Below are 19,318 nucleotides of genomic sequence, written 5' to 3'. Positions count from 1 at the left end.
TCTCTATAAAGTTTGTCAGGATGCAGCTAAGGGTTATGAACTAGAATAAAAATTAATTTTCTACTTTTTTTTCAAGAAATGCTGCAGATTCAAAAACAAAGGAAAAAAAACCAAAACAAACCTGGTGAAGTGAGTTGGGCGCAGAATTCATTTCACCTGTAAGGAGTGAACGAGGCCATAATTCGGGTGGGGTTTGACACACACTCCACACACCTGTGTAAACCCTTTATTAAAGCAACAATCAGACTACAGGATGAATCACACATCATGTTTTCTCTTTACTACAGTGATATCAACTTACATCTTAGTCATTTGCTTATATCCTTAAATTATTTCTTATTTCTTCTTGATACATTTTCCATCTCATTTTCAGTTCAACAGAGAATGTTCAGAACTAGAAGCACAGTAAAGCAAATGTAGATGTGAACATATTCTCTGAAACTAACTCACTGTTCATGGTTTTTGTAATTGGTTAAATAATAAAATTATTCTTTCCATAATGTTCTTAGAATGATTCACTTTCTAGCTTTATTCTAGCTATCATTAATGATTGTATTCTCAGTGTTAGCCCCTTTACATTTCCATTTCTAAGGAAAAAAATTAACTTAAAGAGCATCCTTCTTACATGAGATTTTTTTTGTGTGTGTAATAGTCAAACACTTAGTCTTCTGGAAAATACAATAAATGATCCTGCTATATTTGATTATTTTGTACCCACAAATGATTTGTTTCATCCAAACCTATTAATCTCTGAAGAAATCATAAAAAGTCATTAAAAATTGAACTTTGTTATTGGTTTGAAGAATTATCAGTGAAATGTAAAATCAATATCTTATAGTTAACAGATGTTCAAAACTATGTGTGTGAATATATAATGGCGTTTCGGTGATATTTAAAGACTACCAGTAAGAGTTTAAGAAGCAACAAAAGAAACAGAGATTAGCTAGGCAGGGTGGCACATGCCTGTGCTCCCAGCACTTGGGGAAACAGAGGCAGGCGGATCTCTGCAAGTTCGAGGCCAGCCTGGTCTACAAAGTGAGTCCAGGGCAGCCAAGGCTACACAGAGAAACCTTGTCTTGGAAAGAACAAACAAACGAATGAATCAAAAAGAAAAAGAAATAGAGATTACTAGGGGGCTGCCAGGAGGATGTGTGAAGACGTGTGGAGGATAGCAGTTGAATGTGCTGAGAAGACAGTGTTTGAAATAGACTCTGATGGGCCATCTCTTATCAAATGAAAACACTGAACGAAATCCTCAGATAAGGTAACCATCAGGACTGCCATTTAAAAGTTCTAACACAGGAATAAACACACTCCTTCAAACCATGTAAGAAAAGGTAATTGATTATTTTTCTAAAACACTTCTTCCAGTGCCTGATGGGTTTCGCCATAGTCACCCATAGCGGCTGCACTAAATGTCCACTGTGCCTGTTCAAAACATGCAAGCATTCATTCTTCATGCCCTACACGTTGTGTGCAATAGAGCTGAGCAGATGCCACATCGCCAGTGAATGACAACCCAAGCATGGGATGTAAAGCGTGTCCTCAGTTCTGTTAATGTGATACATAGCCACAACGAGACTCATTCCTGTTGCTGTCCCATCACCTCCCATTTGCCCTTCAGAAGGACATGTCCAGTTAAACAGGAAACAAACAAGATAAAGAAAGGAAAAAGATTCTGAGATCCATTGTGTGGGATATCGGGCCCTTCGGTCTTCCTTGTGAAAAAATAATGTTCATGAGCACCCCAGACATTCTGGCTGTAATGACACGACACAACAATACTTGGCATGGATGAGAACATTTAGGTATTTCTCGAGCAGTTTATATATATTATGTATCACACGTATCACATTTGGTTCCTAGAGATTTTAGTCAAGTATTAGTATTTCTTTTTGCCAACTGTGATGTACAAAAAGATGAAAACAACAGATGTGCCCTAAAGATATGAAAATATAAATATATAAAACAAACCATTATAAATTACATAGATTTTTTTCCCCATATAAAATTTTGGGTATTTTTCCCATTTAGAATAAATACCATCCAAGTTTATAGATCATCTAAGAAAATTAAATATGCATATGTATGTGATTCATTTTCAGAATTTCAAGGAAGAAATTGCTAGAGGTATGACCAGGATGACTCAGAAACTGGAAATTGTTGATTTTTAAAAAAGAATGACTACAGAAGATCCATAGGTTGGGACTGAGTGTTGAACATTGGGATTGAGTGTTGAGTATTGGGATTGAGTGTTGAACACTGGGATTGAGTGTTAAGTGCTAGGATTGAGCAAGTATTGGGACTGAGTGTTGAACTTTTAAAACTGCCCAAATGAGTCCATCATGCACATGCGTGTGTGCATGTATGTTCAACGGGACTCCATGAATGACTCTAAGAACCTGAATGGGTTGCTGCTTAGGGAAACTATCAGCTGAGTGTTATGAGGTCTTCCACATTTTGCATTCTAGTAAGAGGCTGTTCTCATTCTGGAAGGCTCTGTGAAGGGGCAGCAAGAGCACAGTATTGCTGGATGGAGAAATTCCACAGGAAGCCAAGCTCCCTTTAAGGTGGGAGAGTCTTATACTAAGAACATCTGATGCCTTCAAGGGGGCAGTTTGAAAATCATCCACCCTCTACTGCAGTCAAAAGAAGCAAAGTCAATCTGGAAACATTCTTTGGTCATATATCTCAGCTCTTGTTTCATAGAAAACCTGCCTACTTTAGCTTATTATCCTAAATCAGCATCTACATGGAATGGATGCCTTGCTCTGCAGTTTCTATGAGGAATTCTGCACATGGGTTTGGATGGAACAAGAACTGAATAGAATCCCATCCAGAGAGCCCCCCAAAGCTATCATGGCTTCGTATGGGTGCAGGATGCAGAGTTCTTTAGGTGACCTGTAAGACATTTCAATTAGGTACCAATAGGAAATTCCTCTTAAAGGGAAATATGATCAAACTCCACTTCGTCAGATTGTTTTCCACTTGGACTGTCAGTAAGCATGTCACAGTCAATTCTCACAGACAATTCCACTACCCTCACTTACAGATACCCCCTGCTGTAAAGTGCATATCATACAAGCACCTCTCCTCATGTCCCCGCTTTTGCTCCCATTGACTTACAAGGGTTATTACAGTTTGAAGACTTTCATGCAATTCTAAGAGAGCTCCAAGGGGTCATCTAGATCACTGCATACATATTCCATTCCCACTCCAATGATAAAAGATAAAAAACCCCAGTAAGAAAGAGGTTATCCAAGGTCACTTCCTCTGATGGTGATCGAGTACCTATTAAACACTCTTGTTCTGATAAGTCATGCCACCTCTGACATCACAGCCCCATCACAGTCACCACCCGATGTGGCCCCAACTCTGACACCTTTTTAAAAGTTTTAGTCTCCCTTGTTTGCTGAGTATGAAATAACGACACTTGTCATTCTTACCGAGGTTCAATCTAAACTGTGGTAGAAGCGAGACTTATAATTTTGGAGGGGAAAAATTCTAGATTTTGTTGAAAATGCCCTGATAGTTTTCATTCGAGTGGCACAGCATTAAAGTGAATCTAAATTGTAGTAGAAGTGGGCCTCATAATTTTGGAGGGGAAAAATTCTAGATTTTGTTGAAAATGCTGTGATAGTTTTCATTTGAGTGACACAGCATAAAGTTTCTTGCGAACCCAGATATGAAAGCAAAAATCCTCAAAAAAATCATGAAAAATTAAAAAATTTAAAATGTTGGGTTATTTCTCTGAATGTGATTTCATTGGGGAAAAAAAAAACGGTGCTCAGAGTTCAGTCCCTCTCTTACAGATTGGCCAAAAGCCTGGCAGCTCGGTATTGGCACAGTCAGGCATTAAACCTCTGGGTGACTGGTTTGACTTTCTTCTCTAAAATCAAGCTGCCTTACACATACTATGTGTTAGTGGGACAAATAATTCAATCGTTTCAGGATAAAATCATTGATGTCATTGTCCTCATCTTTTATGCTCCTTTTCAATGACCAATGAGTGAAATATGCAGTCTCAGGGGGAACTGCTTATGCTCACCACAGAGACACTAGTTGCTGCCCTAAATCTACTGCTGAGCTGACCACACCCTATGGGCCCTGCAAGGCCTTCTGGGAAGCTGACATGCGATACCTATAGGAATTCTCCAAACACCTCTGTTTTTTTGGAAGCAATAAATCTCCCAGATAAAGAATCCATCTTCATTTGGAGGGTGATGCCACTTGCATGTAAACCAGTTTCGTGAGTGCTGTAGGGACATCTAAGCATTTACAACCTTGCCCCACACCTCAGCAGAGCTCTCCTGAATGCTCTCAGAACTGGGCAGGTAAACGTTTATATTTGACTCTTAAAGTGCTATTTGGGGGCAAAGTTTTTTTTTTTCTCAGTTTCACAATAGCAGCTTCATTGGAAACAAAGGCATATGAAATAGATGTGAAGTTATTATATTTTTAAAGAGAAAATTAGGAAAAAGAAAAAGTGTAGTAACTACTTTGGAGTGTCACAAATGACAGCTATCAGCCATGTCAGTGACTGATACTCAAGACTCTGAGGTAAACACACTAAGGAAAAAAATAAGGACAAAGGGGACACAGAAGACTCTGGCAGAAAGAGCAATTAATATTAATATAATAACATCTACTCCATTATAAAAGAAGTGTGAAGATAATGAAAATTGAGAAGAAAAGTGCAACGAACCCGTGTATGAGCGTTTGCTACTGTAGCAGACCTGTAATTTTCAAAAGGAAAAGCAATGCAGTATGCATTCGACAGGGCTCCTGAACTCAGAACATCTTACAATAGTAGTGTCCTCCTGGCCAAAAGGGCATCACCAATTACGGGATTTGGCGGAGAATGGCCTCTGCAACTCAAGATCACACGGACAGACCTGGGCCCCATCTTATCCGTTCCGTCCCCCAGCACTTCTCACATCCTTTCCTACTGGGGTGATTCCAGTCACATGAACTCCACGCAGATGTCTTCCCTCTCACGGGGCATCACTCCTACCTAAAGGGATGAGCGTCTCCTGGTAAGGCTTAGCGGCAAGTGCATACTACATTTGTATTATAAGGAGCAGCCCCTGATTTTCTTGATATGCATAGCTTTTCGGAGTTAAGATTAGACATGGCTTTCGTAAATGATGCAGGTGTTTTTGTCACATGTCACTGCTGGCTCTGTTGTTTCTAGGTGTGCTGGTGGCAGTCCTCGCTCTGGAGCCTCTACAGGCGACGCCTCTTCCGACGACGTCAGCTCCGTGGTCGTTATGTCTGTAGAAGGCTCCGCAGTCTCTGGGGAATGTTCCTCTGACGGCTCCGTCTCCTCTTCGTCTTTGACCTCAAACTGTCCGCCGCCCTCTTGGTCATCCACGTGATCCTTTTTGGACTGGGGGTGAACGGAGACCTTGATGGCAATCTGCTGAGGCGGCTGTTCATGCAACGACGAAGCGTCGGAGTCGCCAGTCGGGGAGTCGCTTCGCTTCAGAGAGTTGGGGATTGTGTATACCTCGTCCCTATCTGCGGCTTCTTGCCCTTCTGGGGTATGCCTCACAAAATTCTGCCCCTGCTCCTCCAGCCCGACCACTTCCATGATCTCCTCCATGATCGTCCTGCAGTTCATGATAAGCGGAGGCAGGGGCACGCTCCTGGCAAGCTCTTCTATGTACCGGGCAAACTCCATGGTTTTGAACTGAGTCACTTTGGCGAGCTCTAGAGTTTTGGCTGAGGTAATGATGGGGATGCGCTTAGCAATCTCAAACGCCTTTTGCAGCTTCTCGGCACCCTCTGTCCTAAAGAACTCATTGATGGCTTTCTCAGTCTTCTTCAGGTGGCTGCTCATCATACACAGGCGGGTAATGTTGAGGATCATGACAATGGTGAAGGCCACGAGGCACACGACCATATAGTACACACCCATGTCTCCAGAGGTAAAGATGACTCTCAGGGTCACCGTGTTGTTTACCGTGCCGTAGATATTAGACGCCACGCACGTGTATTTGCCTCGGTCTGAGAAAGACACCTTGGTGATGTTCAGGAGGCCACCGTCCAACATTTGCCACTTTCCTGTCGGGAAGGAAGGGAAGAGAATTCAACCAAGCAAATGTGACTTCCATTGCCACACAATCTTATGTCCCTGTCTAAAACCATCCACAGCAACTGATGATAGCATCGAACGTGTGACAGCTGCGCTTGCTGTGTACTTGTGACAGTCTCTCGCTCATCTCCTTTGGGGCATTGTAAAGAAGCACTAATGTGGGCCCTATGTTATGGGCAAGGAAACTGAGGTGCAGCTGAGCAGTTTCCCCAAGATTACATATCTAGATGTAGTATGTATAACGAGAGTGTGGATTTGGACTTGGGAAGGCTGTGTTCTTCCCCACCCGCCAGCTTCTTTTTGTGGCGATAGGGTTCCAACCCAGGGCCTCACACATGCTAGACAAATGCTCTATCACTGAGTTGCACCTCCAAGTCTCTAGCACCCCGCTTTCCCCATATTCCTCCCTCTGAACTTCATGCCCTCTTTTTTTTTTGTTGTTGCTGTAATTAATTACCCCCTCCCCTCAGTCCAACTAGTGCTATTTGTATACTTGTGGGTATTTGGACATTCCTGGAGTTTGGGCAGCCCACCAGAGGCAATGTTTCCAAAGCAGTGGGACTTCCTTAGTAGACAAGGTTGCATTGTTATAGTGTAGAATTCCAAATCCTTGTAGAAAATGAGATAATCTGGAAAAAGGCAGCATTTTAAAGAAAGAGTTCTTTAAAGCACCACATGCTTTTCTGGCTTGCCTGTGAGCAGACTTCCACTGAGCACCCTTCGCTGGGGAGTCTGAGGCCTCTTGGGATGGAAAGCATTTTAGGTTCAGCATAAAACATGGGGAGAATCAATTAAATTGTAATTGTTTGCTTGGGAGACTCATATTTGGGATTGCTGTTATCCTTCTATGACTCCAGTTAATTAAACCTAATCCATGTCATTAATTTTGAGAATTCACAGTAAACTGTTTACACTGTCTGGAGTTGTAAGCTGACAGTGATGGCTCAGAGGTCACATATGAACTAATATCAATTAGTTTTAACCTTGAACATCGGTAAAGTCCCATCAGGATGATAATAAGCCTGGCAAAGGGGGAAGAAGGCACTCTGATAAATATGACCTTATGCTAGTGTGGGAATGTGTGTGTGTGTGTGTGTGTGTGAGTCTAAATCCCGTGGGATGAGATGAATTAGGAGCCTGTGCTCCTGCACCTCTCAAGATTTCTGTGAAGTTACCTCTTAGGTTTGGTTTCCAGGTACTGGGTCACAGTCAGAAATTTAATACTGATACCCACCTCATATTGTCTCCTACAGAGCAAGGAAGCGTCAAGCTAAGACCCTTGGGAGTTTTGAGGAATGGGCAGCTAGTTCTTCATACAAGGCCTCTTGTCCTCTGAAGCAGCCAGAGGAGGTGGGATAGTTTAACATGGTTTTCAGTGTCTGTTACTGCCATGTGTCTGAATTGCTTCCTGCCATCACAGCAGTGATTTTTTTTACTTGCCACTAAAAGTCTAATGAGACTGGGACTAGCTCAGCTACTTCTAATGGCAGGGCCCTTGTCTCACATTCACAAGTCCAAGGCCCAACCCTGCTAACTTCCAGAATTTGGTGTCTTCTAAGCCAAAGGACATGTTTAAAGAGGCTAGATTCAGCAATGTGATAGTTCCCCTGGGGTCACAGTATTTCCCTGTTGCCCGCTGGGTGACTCTGGCAGGAGACCACCACTTGGATGCTGTCAACCTTCTTTGCCTTTTGAAAGAACCTGTATAAAGAGTGGTTCCTGGGGTCCCAGAGGAACCCTCTCTAACAATCCAGCCGGTGTGCTTCCCCTAAGAGCAGAAAGCACTGGCTTCAGTTTCTCGTGACTGTGTAGGACCAGACAAACCCAGCATGGGGCTCATCTCACGTCTGTTCCTGTGCAGCTCAGGCAAGCTCTCCTTCCCCGGCTATGAATTTTAATCCTCCTGCTGAAGATGTAGCCACACACCCAATGGCTGGAGGCCAGGGAAACCGTTCTATCAACTTATTTTCTTATAACACGCATGTTTTATGTAGACTACAGCCGGCAGGTGGGGGAGGGGAGGGGAATGCCCTGACTGATGGACAGTTTATTGTACTTGCAGGGTGTGGGCTTCAGAGCCTAACCTAGAAGTGTTCATATAGTATTTACCTTCCTTCTGTTGGAAACTGTATAAGAGAGGAGAGTGAGAATTGAACAGGGTCAGTTTGGTTATTTATCCTTCACTGTCTTTCTCTACTCATTACCTAGAGAACTTGTTACAAATATAAAGCTAGGATTTGGGATAGGAGAGAGCTGGTGACTGATTATTTAAAAAGGGACAGAAGTCCCTGGTGGAAGATAACAGCCCTCTCTCCTCCTCCTCCTCCTCCTCCTCCTTCTTCTCCCTCTCTCTCTCTCTCTCTCTCTCTCTCTCTCTCTCTCTCTCTCTCTCTCCATCCTTGAATAGGTTTAGTGAAATTCTGTCCCTTTCACAGGAAAGGAAAATGCAAAAATGCACAGCAGCTACAAGGAGGAGATGTTTTTCCTACTGAGTATTTATAAATGTTCTGAATTTGACCTTTATTCCAGATATGCTTTACATTTTCTATTGACTCCCAGTTATCGAATCTGGGGGCAAGCAGTTGGGTTCAGACATGCAGACGCTTTGAAAGTGTCTTATTGAGTTGTTAAAAGCAGCATAGTTCGGTATCAAACACACCCTAATCTGTCCATATCTGTAGTTCATTCTGGGGAAACTGGACTTTTAGCAGATAAGTGATTACTTACAACTATATTATGGTTCATAGCTCAGAACTATGATTCCTTTAACATCTCCTAAATGCTTTATCCAAACCTTAAACATCTCACTTACTCTTTTTTTTTAAAGCTTTTTATCTATGTGCAGGTGTTTGAACCTGCATGAGTTTACATGCAACGTGTGCATCCAAGAGCCCAGGAAAAACAGAAAAATGGAGTCGGGCCCATGGAACCGGAGTTACACAGTTGTGAGCCATCATGTGGATGCTAAGAACGAAACCTGGCTTTTCTGCAAAAGCAGTAAGTGCCCTCAACTGCTAGGCCATCTCTCCAGAACCTGTTTGCTTTTAAAATTTGAAGCCGAAACACATATGTGTGAAGTGAGTATTATGACTTAGCTGTAAGGCATAATAAATATAAATACATATATTATGATGCCCAAACAGTTTAAAAAAAAACCATTACTTTAATTAAATAACAGTGATTTCCCTTCCAACCTAGGGGGACACTGACACATCATTATATTTCTTGAAACCAACAGTATGTTTGTTTGTTTTTTTTTTTAATGGATTCAGGTAATATCAGTGCCACTTAGGCCCCTGCCAATGTGTCATATGGGAAAATGAAGATGTGATCTAGATTAACATTCTGTCACCAGACCACATAATAAGTCGAAATACTGGAAGCCTACAGACAGACAGGCAGACAACAGACAGACAAACAGACACACATACACATGCACTCATGCACACACAGCTTCCAAAGCTTACGTCAGATGAACTAAAGTTCTGGTCCTCCGCTCTCAAAAGCTAGGTACGTCTCTATCTGTTTCTGGTAAGTTTACTCTTTTTTTTTTTTTTTTTTTTTTTTGACTCTAAGGCTCCACATTCTCCTTAACCTCAGCTTCCCCTCTGCCTTGTGAAAAACAGATTTGCACATGGTCCTCTAACACAAAGGGGCTGGAAAACCATAAAGATGCCATGAATGATGCTTTGTGGTTTTCCTCCCTCAGGTTGGACCAGGCTCAAGAAGCAGCTCCATAGGGTAGCTCCCCTGCCGGAAGGCTGGGGTACACTGTCTCTGGGTCGTAGTGTTCTATCCATCTCTGTCTGTGAGAATACCTTCCATGAGACCTGTACCGGAAGGGCCCTGACTTCGGTTGTGAAAGACATAACAACGCCCACATCGACTGTCACAGGAACGCTTCAGTGCCGTGACTAGGAAGCAGGCGCACACCAGGCTGCTGCCCGGTGGTTTGAACTGTAGCTGCTGGGACTGTCAGGGACATGCACTGAATTTTCATGAGGCTCAGCCACTTCAGTGCAAATCAAAACCTGAAGTGTTAGCAGCTGAAGCCAAGGCAGCCCCGGGAGCAATGCTTTGGGAGGTAATAAAAGGGCAGGCTATTGAAGATTGTAAGTCTAAAAAAAACCCAGAAGACTGGAGGTCAAGGATCCTTCCCAGCGTTCACTTGAGCCACTTGTCTTGTGCTCTTTCTGCGTCTGGCTCAGGTTGCTGCTGCCCCTACCTCACATTGCAAGCTCCTCCTCTGCATCCTCTTTCTTCCCAGTGCTGCCTTGCAAAGTGACAAAACCTCTGAGGCTTCAGGATAAAACACAGGCACATTCCCTAGTGTAGATTTGTGTGGTCACTTAGCAATCTGTCACTGTCTTCCTCTAGGGACTCCGGGCACAGGAACACCTCTCACACGTGAATGAACGCGTTGTGACAACCTCTTCCTAGAAGAGGAGAACTAAGAGATGTGGAACTGAGAGACATGTGGGGTTTGAGCTGTGCTGCCAGGGATGTGCTCGGCTTCACGACAAAGCTGACATTTTCAGGAGGGCAGAGATCTTTTTTTTTTTTTTTTTTAAATCTTGCTCACTCATTCAGCCAACAGACATCACTGAATAAACTGTCTGTGTACCAGGCTCTGCACTGGATGAGACGACAGAGACAAGTAAGACAGGACTCCTGACTACAGAAAGCGTCCCGTCCCTCAAGGGACTCTAACAGACAGCTCTAGTACTGTGTGCCAAGTGCAAGAAGAGCATGCAGAAGAGGGAGGCCAGCTGGGGGTGAAAGTGGGCAGGGGACTGAGAGAACAGAGAAGAGGCTTTTAGGGCCGTGGGGGGGGGGATGGTAGAAGAAACAAGAGAGTGCAGTGTGGGGCATTGAGCTGACAAACCAGGCATAAAGAATACCAGCCCCCCCCCCCCAAAAAAAGCAGGGCTTGGGGGAAGAAAGGTTTGAAAGAAATACAGGGCCAGAGGACAGGGGGTTCATGACACCAAGTGGAGCAGGAACACTGGGCCCCTTCAACCTTTGCATTTTATCTTATTTATTTATTTATTTATTGGCACTTTTAAAATTAATGCATTCATATTCATATTACATCTCAATGGTTATCCCATCCCTTCTATCCTCCCATTCCTCCCTCCCTCTCATTTTCCCCTACTCCCCTCCCCTATGACTGTGACTGAGGGGGACCTCCTCCCCCTGTATATGCTCATAGGGTATCAAACATTTTATCTTAACTGACTTTTCCAGACACGACGCACACATTTCATACATTAGGAAGGATCCCGGGATCTTCCTACCACTTCCTCTCTGCGTAGATGACTCTCCTCCTCACTTCTGAGTCCCCTGGCTCACTTCCCCCTTCCATCCTATCTCATGCCTTGGGCAGCCATCTCTGACACCCTTATTAAGTCAAAGAAGAAAGTCCCAGATTAAAAGTAACTAGCAGCGGTTTTAAGAATGCGGAAGAAGGCGTTCCAAATAAGTGGGGGAAGACCTTTGGGATAACCAGCCAGACACTGAAAAGACACGTAAACCTGTTTTATGTAATAAATAAAAGTCCAACCAAGCACTCTTAACATATAAAATTAAAACTATGAAATGAATAGAGGACATGAAACTTTGGTTACCCTGGGGAATGGAGGCCTTTTCTAGGCATTTTAATGAATTTCAGAAGCCATAAAGGAAAATTTTGTCACAAAAAAAACTTGAAGGAAGTTATAGATTAGGAGAAAATTCTAGAATATCTGACAAATGCTTAATGGCTATGAAACATAAAACAAAAGCAACCCAACAAAAACTCCAAACTAACAACAACAACAACAACAACAACAACAACAACAACAACAACAACAAATCCTTATGAATTAAGACAAAAATCCGAAAGAAGAACAGGGAAAACATATGAACAGGCAAGTCATAAGAAACAAGGACCGAAAACTGTCAATGTTTTCTGTCCAGGATTTATTAGATAAACCATAATTATATTTAAAGGGATCAAAGTCCTGTTTTAAAACATCCACCTTTCGTGTTGCCAAAATAAAGAGGAAGGCAACGACTGCAAATTGCATTGCTCATAACGAGGGGAAGGACACTGCCCACACTAGGGGCATGTTAAACTGGGGCATCTAGAACCTTCTTCTAGACCTCTTTTAATTTATCAAATCAAGCAAACTTCTTGACTGATGGGCAAACAGTAATGAATCAATGTAATGAAAAAAAATTAAAAACTTTTTTTTTCATTTTCAAAATAATGTGTCTTGCTTAGATTACACCTCCTCCTGGAATTCCCCTCCTATGGGGATGAGGCATAGCCCCAGAACTTTCCTTTCCTGCCAGCGGTCTCTAGGAGATGGTGCAGTTTGGTTCCAAGGCAGGCAGGTGATGAGCCTGGCAGCATCATGATCCTGGCATGTTGGCTTGGGCATGAGTTACATCACAATGACACACCACCAGGACAGCAGACTTTCTGGCAAGGAGATCAACAGGACTATGTGGTTGGAGTTAAACTTGTAGGGCATAAGGAATCCTCCAACACAGGTGCCAACATGGCTCAGCGTGAAAGCCAACCCACAGCACTGCCACAACTATCCAGCGCCTTTGTAAACGGCTTCTCATCAAATTACTGCTGCGTGAATGAAGAGCCCCAAGGAAAGCAAGGACAGAACCTGCAACGATCCAGTGTGTGGTCACAGCCTGTCTCTTCAAAACCCAGCCGTGCATCTTCCCTGCTTTTCCCGAGGCCAACTGTTAAAGAGAAATCTGATGCTCTCAAAATGTCTAGATTGTCTTTTTGAAGGAGAGGGTTATCCCTTAGCAGCATTACCCTGAATACATGCATAAACCAGGGGATGTGTGCCTCCACTATCTCCAGAGAGTAGGGTGAACAGATTAAAACTGTTCCCAATCTGTTTAGGGTACTTGGGCTCTTGAGCTTCACAGCCTTTCGAGAAGAGTGCACAATGTGACAAAATCAGTAGGCTATTTATTTTAAAACCAATATCCATAAAAACGATTAGGTGGTGAGTATTCCAATGCGCGTTTATGTAAATATAAATCGACAGTCTCTCGAGTATCGTATTACATCGATGCTCTTCAAGTAAGCACAGGCTGCATGTGTTTGTGCCTATAGATGTGATGCATATTGTCATCTGTGTGGAATGCAGGCTGCTGAGGAGAAAGGATCCCATACCTCTCCACAAAATATAATTGAAAATAAATTCAGTACCGCATGGCTGCACCTGTTCCAAGGCTGCTGCTGCTGCGGCAGATGACAGCCCCTTGAAGCCACTGCAAGACTCAGGTTACAAACACCGCAAGCCTCAAGCCTTCTGGTACGCTAATCCCTACCCTCAATCCTCCTAAGAGTCCTCTTCAGAGAGAGAGAGCTGGGGCAGCGCTAACAAGCCATTTCCTATGTCACATGGAGCAAAGGTGCTTGGGATAATAGCTCAGCTTTTAGTGCAGGAAGATATCCGGATGGAAGGATTGGCTGTTTAAATCGGAACCTCTGTTCTGCTTAGAAGAATTAATATCTGAAAAGAACCTGTTGCCTTTACATCCTGGCAAAGGAAAAAAAAACTAATTCTCTTGCTAATTTGATATGATAATCTTAATTTAAAAAAAATGCCAAGCATGCCATTCTATGCATGCTAGCTATAGACTTTTCTGAGAGTGAGGAGCTATACCTGGCCTTCCAAAACAGGACACAGTGCACCTGCTTAATAAGCGACTCCCATCTGGGAAATCTGAGTTGTCATTCTTACACGGGATGGACCTCAAAGGGTCTTTTCATGGCTAAGACTGTATATGTCTGGGTTTACATCCCAAATTAAGCACAAGTCCCTGGAGAAACACTCAAATGGTGGTTATCAGGCTAGGCTTTAATATGAGCTGATCTTGAAAACAAACCCAAATGTCATTAACTGACACCCTTTATGGGAAAATACATTAAGGGTTTAAAGACCCTGACTCAGAGCTGGGTGATGGTGGCGCACACCTTTAATCCCAGCACTCTGGAGGCAGAGGCAGGCGGATCTCTGAGTCCGAGGCCAGCCTGGTCTATAGAGTGAGTTCCAGGACAGCCAAGGCCACACAGAAAAACCCTGTCTCAAAAAACAAAACAAAACAAAAAGACCTGACTCAGAGATTTACTTCTGAAGGTTTCCTTAGCGTAGGCCAGGGCTTCTCATTGGAAAGTGTGGTGCTGGTGCATATGGTACCAGGTGACTAATTCTGTGCTGTAGGACCTATTCTGTTCGTGGTACACTTGTTAGCAGCTGACTGTGGGGTGTCCCTGTAGACCCCCCCAGTTATGAGGGTCGAACTTGTCTCAGAATTGGCTGCATGGACGCAGTGGTGGTAGGAACAGGTTCCAGCTGAGTATCTATAAGCACAGAGTCAAAATGGAATGTTTACCCTGCACTGTACATACTGTGCAATTTCCATATATTTTTGCCTTCAGGAGAAGAAGGGTCTCAGCTATCAAAAAGTACTTTGTGCACAAAACCAGAAGGTTATTTTGAAATTTCAAATAGCATTTAAGGAGATAATCTTTTTGCACTTACTGGAAAAAAAATTTGTATGATTATTATCAGTGTGTATCACAGTGAGCATGTGGAGGTTAGAAAGGACATCTGGGAGGTGTTTTTCTCCCTCCACTGTAGGTGCTCAAGGTTCAAACTCAGCTTGCCAGGCTTGTAGGGCAAGTCCTTTAGCCTACTGAGCTGTGTTACCAGCCCAAAAATAAAATTTAAGAAAGTTCATTTATTTTGATTTATGGGTATGAGTGTTTTGCCTGCATGTATGTATGTATGTATGTATGTATGTATGTATGTATGTACATTGTACATGTACGTACTTTGTGAATGCTTGGTACATGTATTGGCCAGCAGAGGGCATTGGGTTCTCTGAAAATAAGAGTTGTGAGCTACTATGTGGGTGCTGGGAATGGAGTCTAGTCTCTTGTAAGAGGCAGCCAGCACTGACTCATCTCTCCAGCCCTAGAAAAGTAGGTTTTTTGAGGTTGAAAAACAGACAAAAATGAGAAATTATCCAAAAAAAAATTCTTTGTATTACAAGAGACTCTGTATTAGGAAATGGGGATTTTAGCACTTGAAACACATTACGGTGAGGACAGAGCAGAATATTAACAATAATATCAGCAGCTGTCATTTACCTGGGAAGTTCCAGGCACCATAGCAGGCATTTAACAGACAAGTGTTTAGTCAAGACTTGCAAGTCAGCTTGGTAGTTAAGAAAGGTTTCTCTCTGGTTTACAGCAGAGAAAACCAGGGCTCAGCATAGCTCGCCACTGCATAAACTGGTTTAATGCCTTTGGGTGAGTATTTTTTAAATTCTCAAGTATTGGATGTACTAAGGGAGAAATTTATGCAGATTTTTATTGGCTGATTTCCTACTTTATACTTCAGGTAAAGGGTGGTTTATATTTAATGCTGTGAGAACTGATTCTCCTACATGGTGTGTGTGTGTGAGTGAGTGTGTGTGTGTGTGAGTGAGTGTGTGTGTGTGAGTGAGTGAGTGTGTGTGTATGTGTGTGTGTTTGATAAAGCAGAGAGTAAAGAAATGACCCCCTTGAATCCAGTGTGACTTGTACCTTACAGAGCTGGTGAAAAGGCACTTACTAGACTATTAAAAGATTCTGTAAAACAGTGGAGCAATGTAAAGGCAGCTCAGGTCAGTTTTCTCCTGTGCTGTCTTGAAGAAAATTCTTGGTTGTATTTGGCAACAAAGTAGTATGCAAAACAAATACACACAAAAAGTAGACTTTTAAAAAAGGGGGGTTTAAAGGAAGAATTTGCCATTTCTAACAGCCAGGCATATTTCCAGGATCTTGGACTCGTCAACTTTTTTGAAATACTTATTACTTCTATTATATACAGCTCTGGTGGTGATGCTAATGTGAATTTAAATGCTTTGATATCACAGTGAGAAAGCACAGTGAAATACACTAGAGAATTAGTGTGTTTTGGAATAATTGGGGGCTTTCCTTAACACTTCCTAGACAAGTAGACATTTCTACTCATTTCTAGCAAAAGGAAAAACTTAAAACAGAACATTTCTGGCATTTTGAGCTCATGCATATTTTAATTCTGATTGAGCTCTACCACGCGGCTGGTGGGCCATCTGAAACGCTCTCTTAGTGGGCTTCCAAACTGTGACTCTTCCACATGGAGCATACATATTATGCTTTCCTGATACCCTGGAAATGAATTGAGGAGAGCCAGGAAAGCCAAACAAACCAGCTGCTGCTGCTACTATCAGGACAGGAAACGGACCCATTCTTTCTAGCACAGCATAGGAGCTATTAACTTTCTCGGCATATGAAATTGTTTCTTTCCCAACTAGTCACAAAGTCAGTGATAATTGGGAAACTGATCAATGATTATGAACACATTTGTGTGTGCATCATACACACACACACACACACACACACACACACACACACACACACACACACACACCACACACACACACCCACCCTACAGCAAAGATTCTAACTCTAACTAGGTTGATAGTGGTTATGAGGTCTCTTCTCTGCAGGAATGTTCCCCACACTTTTGCTGTTAGATGCTCCACAATGTTTCTCACTGGTTTAAGGCTAAACATACTTGTCTGACAGATGGAAAAGGAACTGGAAGTTTTACATATAACCGAGTACACAGGCTTATGTGCAATAGTTGTTAATGAAGATTATCTGTATTTGATTCATCTGGCTCAAATGGTGCCCCCCCTGCCCCCGCCGTATCTACATAAACTCCTAATAATGGGGTTTTAGCATCCTGTAGTCATTCACCCTGTTGCTTAGTTGCAAATGAAATACTGCCCAATTTAAACTTCTAGTGTACTGGCTTGAGAACAGAACTCTGCATCTGTGTTATAAAACGGACATTTACTCTATGAGCAAGGAGAAGTAAAAGACTACGGGGCTCTCCCAGGCTGTCCCAGCACCACAGCAGTGCTAATGCCCTCCTGAGGAGCTCTCTCCTTTCTGCCACTTCCCACGTGCTGCCCGCTTGCTAGGTGTGACGCTGGCTAGGTGTGACCTGGCTAGGTGTGACCTGGCTAGGTGTGACCTGGCTAGGTGTGACGCTGGCTAGGTGTGACGCTTGCTGCATTTCCCCATGTGGCTCATGCTCTGAAACGACGATTATTTCGTGTTGTAATTACAAAAGCTGGGCTGGGACATCAAGTACTGGTATCATGAGCCCTTTCCTAAGCACTGAACATACATCTTCTTTTATGAGGTTTAGAGCAGCTAACCGCGTTATCAGCAAGTCTACAGAGAAGGTGTGAGCGCGGGATTCCGGTGCTGCGATTCTCTAGATGCTGTGTGGCCACTCGAGCTTCCACAAGCAAAACGAAACGAAAATAACTAGAACCTGCTGTCTAGCGCAGCTCGGTCAGCTGTACAGACAGACGAAGAAGGCAAGCCAGGGGGGGTCTACCTGCTGAGACTGACTCCATGGTTCCAAGGGCCTTTTCAATGAAGACCCTGTGTATTTCTTTAAGCAGTATGGTACAACCGTGGAACAACGTTCACAATGATGTGACTGAAATGTAGGCGCCAGCATTACAATCTTACTTTGGTGTTTCTCCTCTCTAGGACTTGACAGTTGAGTAGACAAACTCCTCTTTCAATACCCAGGAGTAACCTTTGCTTCGGGCATCACGTGGTCTAGAGCTCCTGAGCCTCTAGGTTTTACCTTGATGTCCCTAGGAGTGCCTGAGCTTAAAAAAAATGAGCTGCTAAGGTTACTGAGGTCTGCATGTGCGTTACCATGGCTACTGTCCTCCCTTCTCTCATGTGATGTCATCCTTTTGACTTGTGGTTGTGGAAGGAGGGGTGGTGTTTTCTTGTCTCTCCACTGTCCGTAGTGAAGGTTCCAGCTACGACCATTTGATTGACAGCAGGACCTCGGGCAGATTTCATAGATGTCTACGATGTATAAAGTCTCCTACACCTTCAAATTCCTATGATGGCACCATTAGAGTTGGTGGAGAATGGCTGTCCTTTGCCTAGGTTAAACCTACATATGATTTATAATATATAATATCTTGATGGAAGGGAAGCAGCTATATCACGCGGGATAGTCGTGAATGGCTAAGCTGAACAATGTCAGCGGTTAGTGTGGCAGCCAGGGGCACATCCCAGGCAGTTAAGACTTCTAGCAGCCTTCTCCACTGGGAACGTTACTGTGAAACAGAAGTGTGCAATTGCCAGAACCTCCTAAGGAGATGCAAAGCATTTGGCTTTCTTCATTTGCAGAGCAATTAAGATAATACAAGGGGGAAGAGATTAAATATGTAGGCTTTTTTTCTTTCTGGAGCAGAGACTCTTTGGGGGATTGTTCATTGGTTAGAGGGTTAAGGAGTGGGGAGGGCAAAGCAGAGGGAGGAGGGGGAGAGGGGCTGCTTCTGAACAATAGTCTTTGTATTCCCCCACCCCCAGTGCCCTACTTCATCACAGTCAAAAGCTGAACCAGGCAGATTAACTCCTTCACGTCAATCACCGCGTGCTCGGGATTTTCACACAATCGCTCCTCACATCTTAAACAAGAAGGGTGATTCTGGATGCCTCAAAACCTGTCTCTGGTTGCCACAGAGCCTGTCTTTGGAAGCAGTATCTGGTGAAGGAAGCTCAGGGCTTTGGGAGAGGATTCACAATTTTTGGTCAGAAACTCATTCATTAAACGTCAAGAGTCTTCTCTGCTGCCTCAGGTTCCCAGGCTCCTCTACACCACGGACCTCAGCCAGTGTCTCCAGAGCCTGGAAAGCACTCTGCCTGCAGCTGGGCTGAGAGCGTGCACAGACAAGTCTTTAAGAAGTTGGTCCTTACATCCATCACGGATAAGCTAAACAGACATACAATTATAACCAACTGCTCCGTTGCTCATTTGAATCATTCCCAGGACAGGAAAGTAAGTCTTATAAAGGGGCATCAACTCAAGGAACATCCTCCTCTAAGCATCTCTAATGTCTTAAGTGCATCACAACATACCATTCTAAGAGGTCTTTCTAAAGACATCATTGTTTGCTCTTTGTCTTCCAAGTCAATGTGTGGAAAGAGTGAGTTAATTACACCTTTGATTCCCTAAGAGTATAGAGTCTCCCTTATGCCTTTGCAGAAGGAGACAAAAAAAAAAAAAAAAAAAAAAAAAAAAAAAAAAAAAAAGAATCTTTAGGTGACTTGCACGAGGACAA

At 43.2% G+C, this 19,318-nt stretch overlaps 1 protein-coding gene and 1 long non-coding RNA gene across 3 annotated transcripts in view; both read right to left on the bottom strand.

The window, feature by feature from the left end:
* Positions 1-212: 212 nt before the first annotated feature.
* The window catches only part of MFAP3L (microfibril associated protein 3 like), a 43,420-nt gene continuing 24,314 nt past the window's right edge, over positions 213-19,318 (bottom strand). For both annotated transcript variants that reach the window (XM_084758153.1, XM_084758154.1), the window contains exon 3: positions 213-6,066. In XM_084758153.1, the coding sequence (XP_084614279.1) occupies positions 5,126-6,066 (941 nt within the window). In that variant the 3' untranslated portion in view covers positions 213-5,125. The remainder of the gene's footprint in view (positions 6,067-19,318) is intronic.
* On the bottom strand, positions 9,634-19,267 carry LOC311584086. The gene is made up of 2 exons (XR_014774780.1): positions 17,206-19,267; positions 9,634-17,175 (listed from the first exon to the last, which is right to left on the bottom strand). It is a non-coding gene; the product is annotated as an uncharacterized lncRNA (long non-coding RNA).

This window comes from Acomys minous (genome assembly GCF_964271855.1).
Source record: "Acomys minous genome assembly, chromosome: 15".
NCBI lineage: Eukaryota > Metazoa > Chordata > Mammalia > Rodentia > Muridae > Acomys > Acomys minous.
The sequence above is the reverse complement of the archived record's forward strand: the minus strand, read 5'-3'. Positions and strand labels throughout refer to the sequence as shown.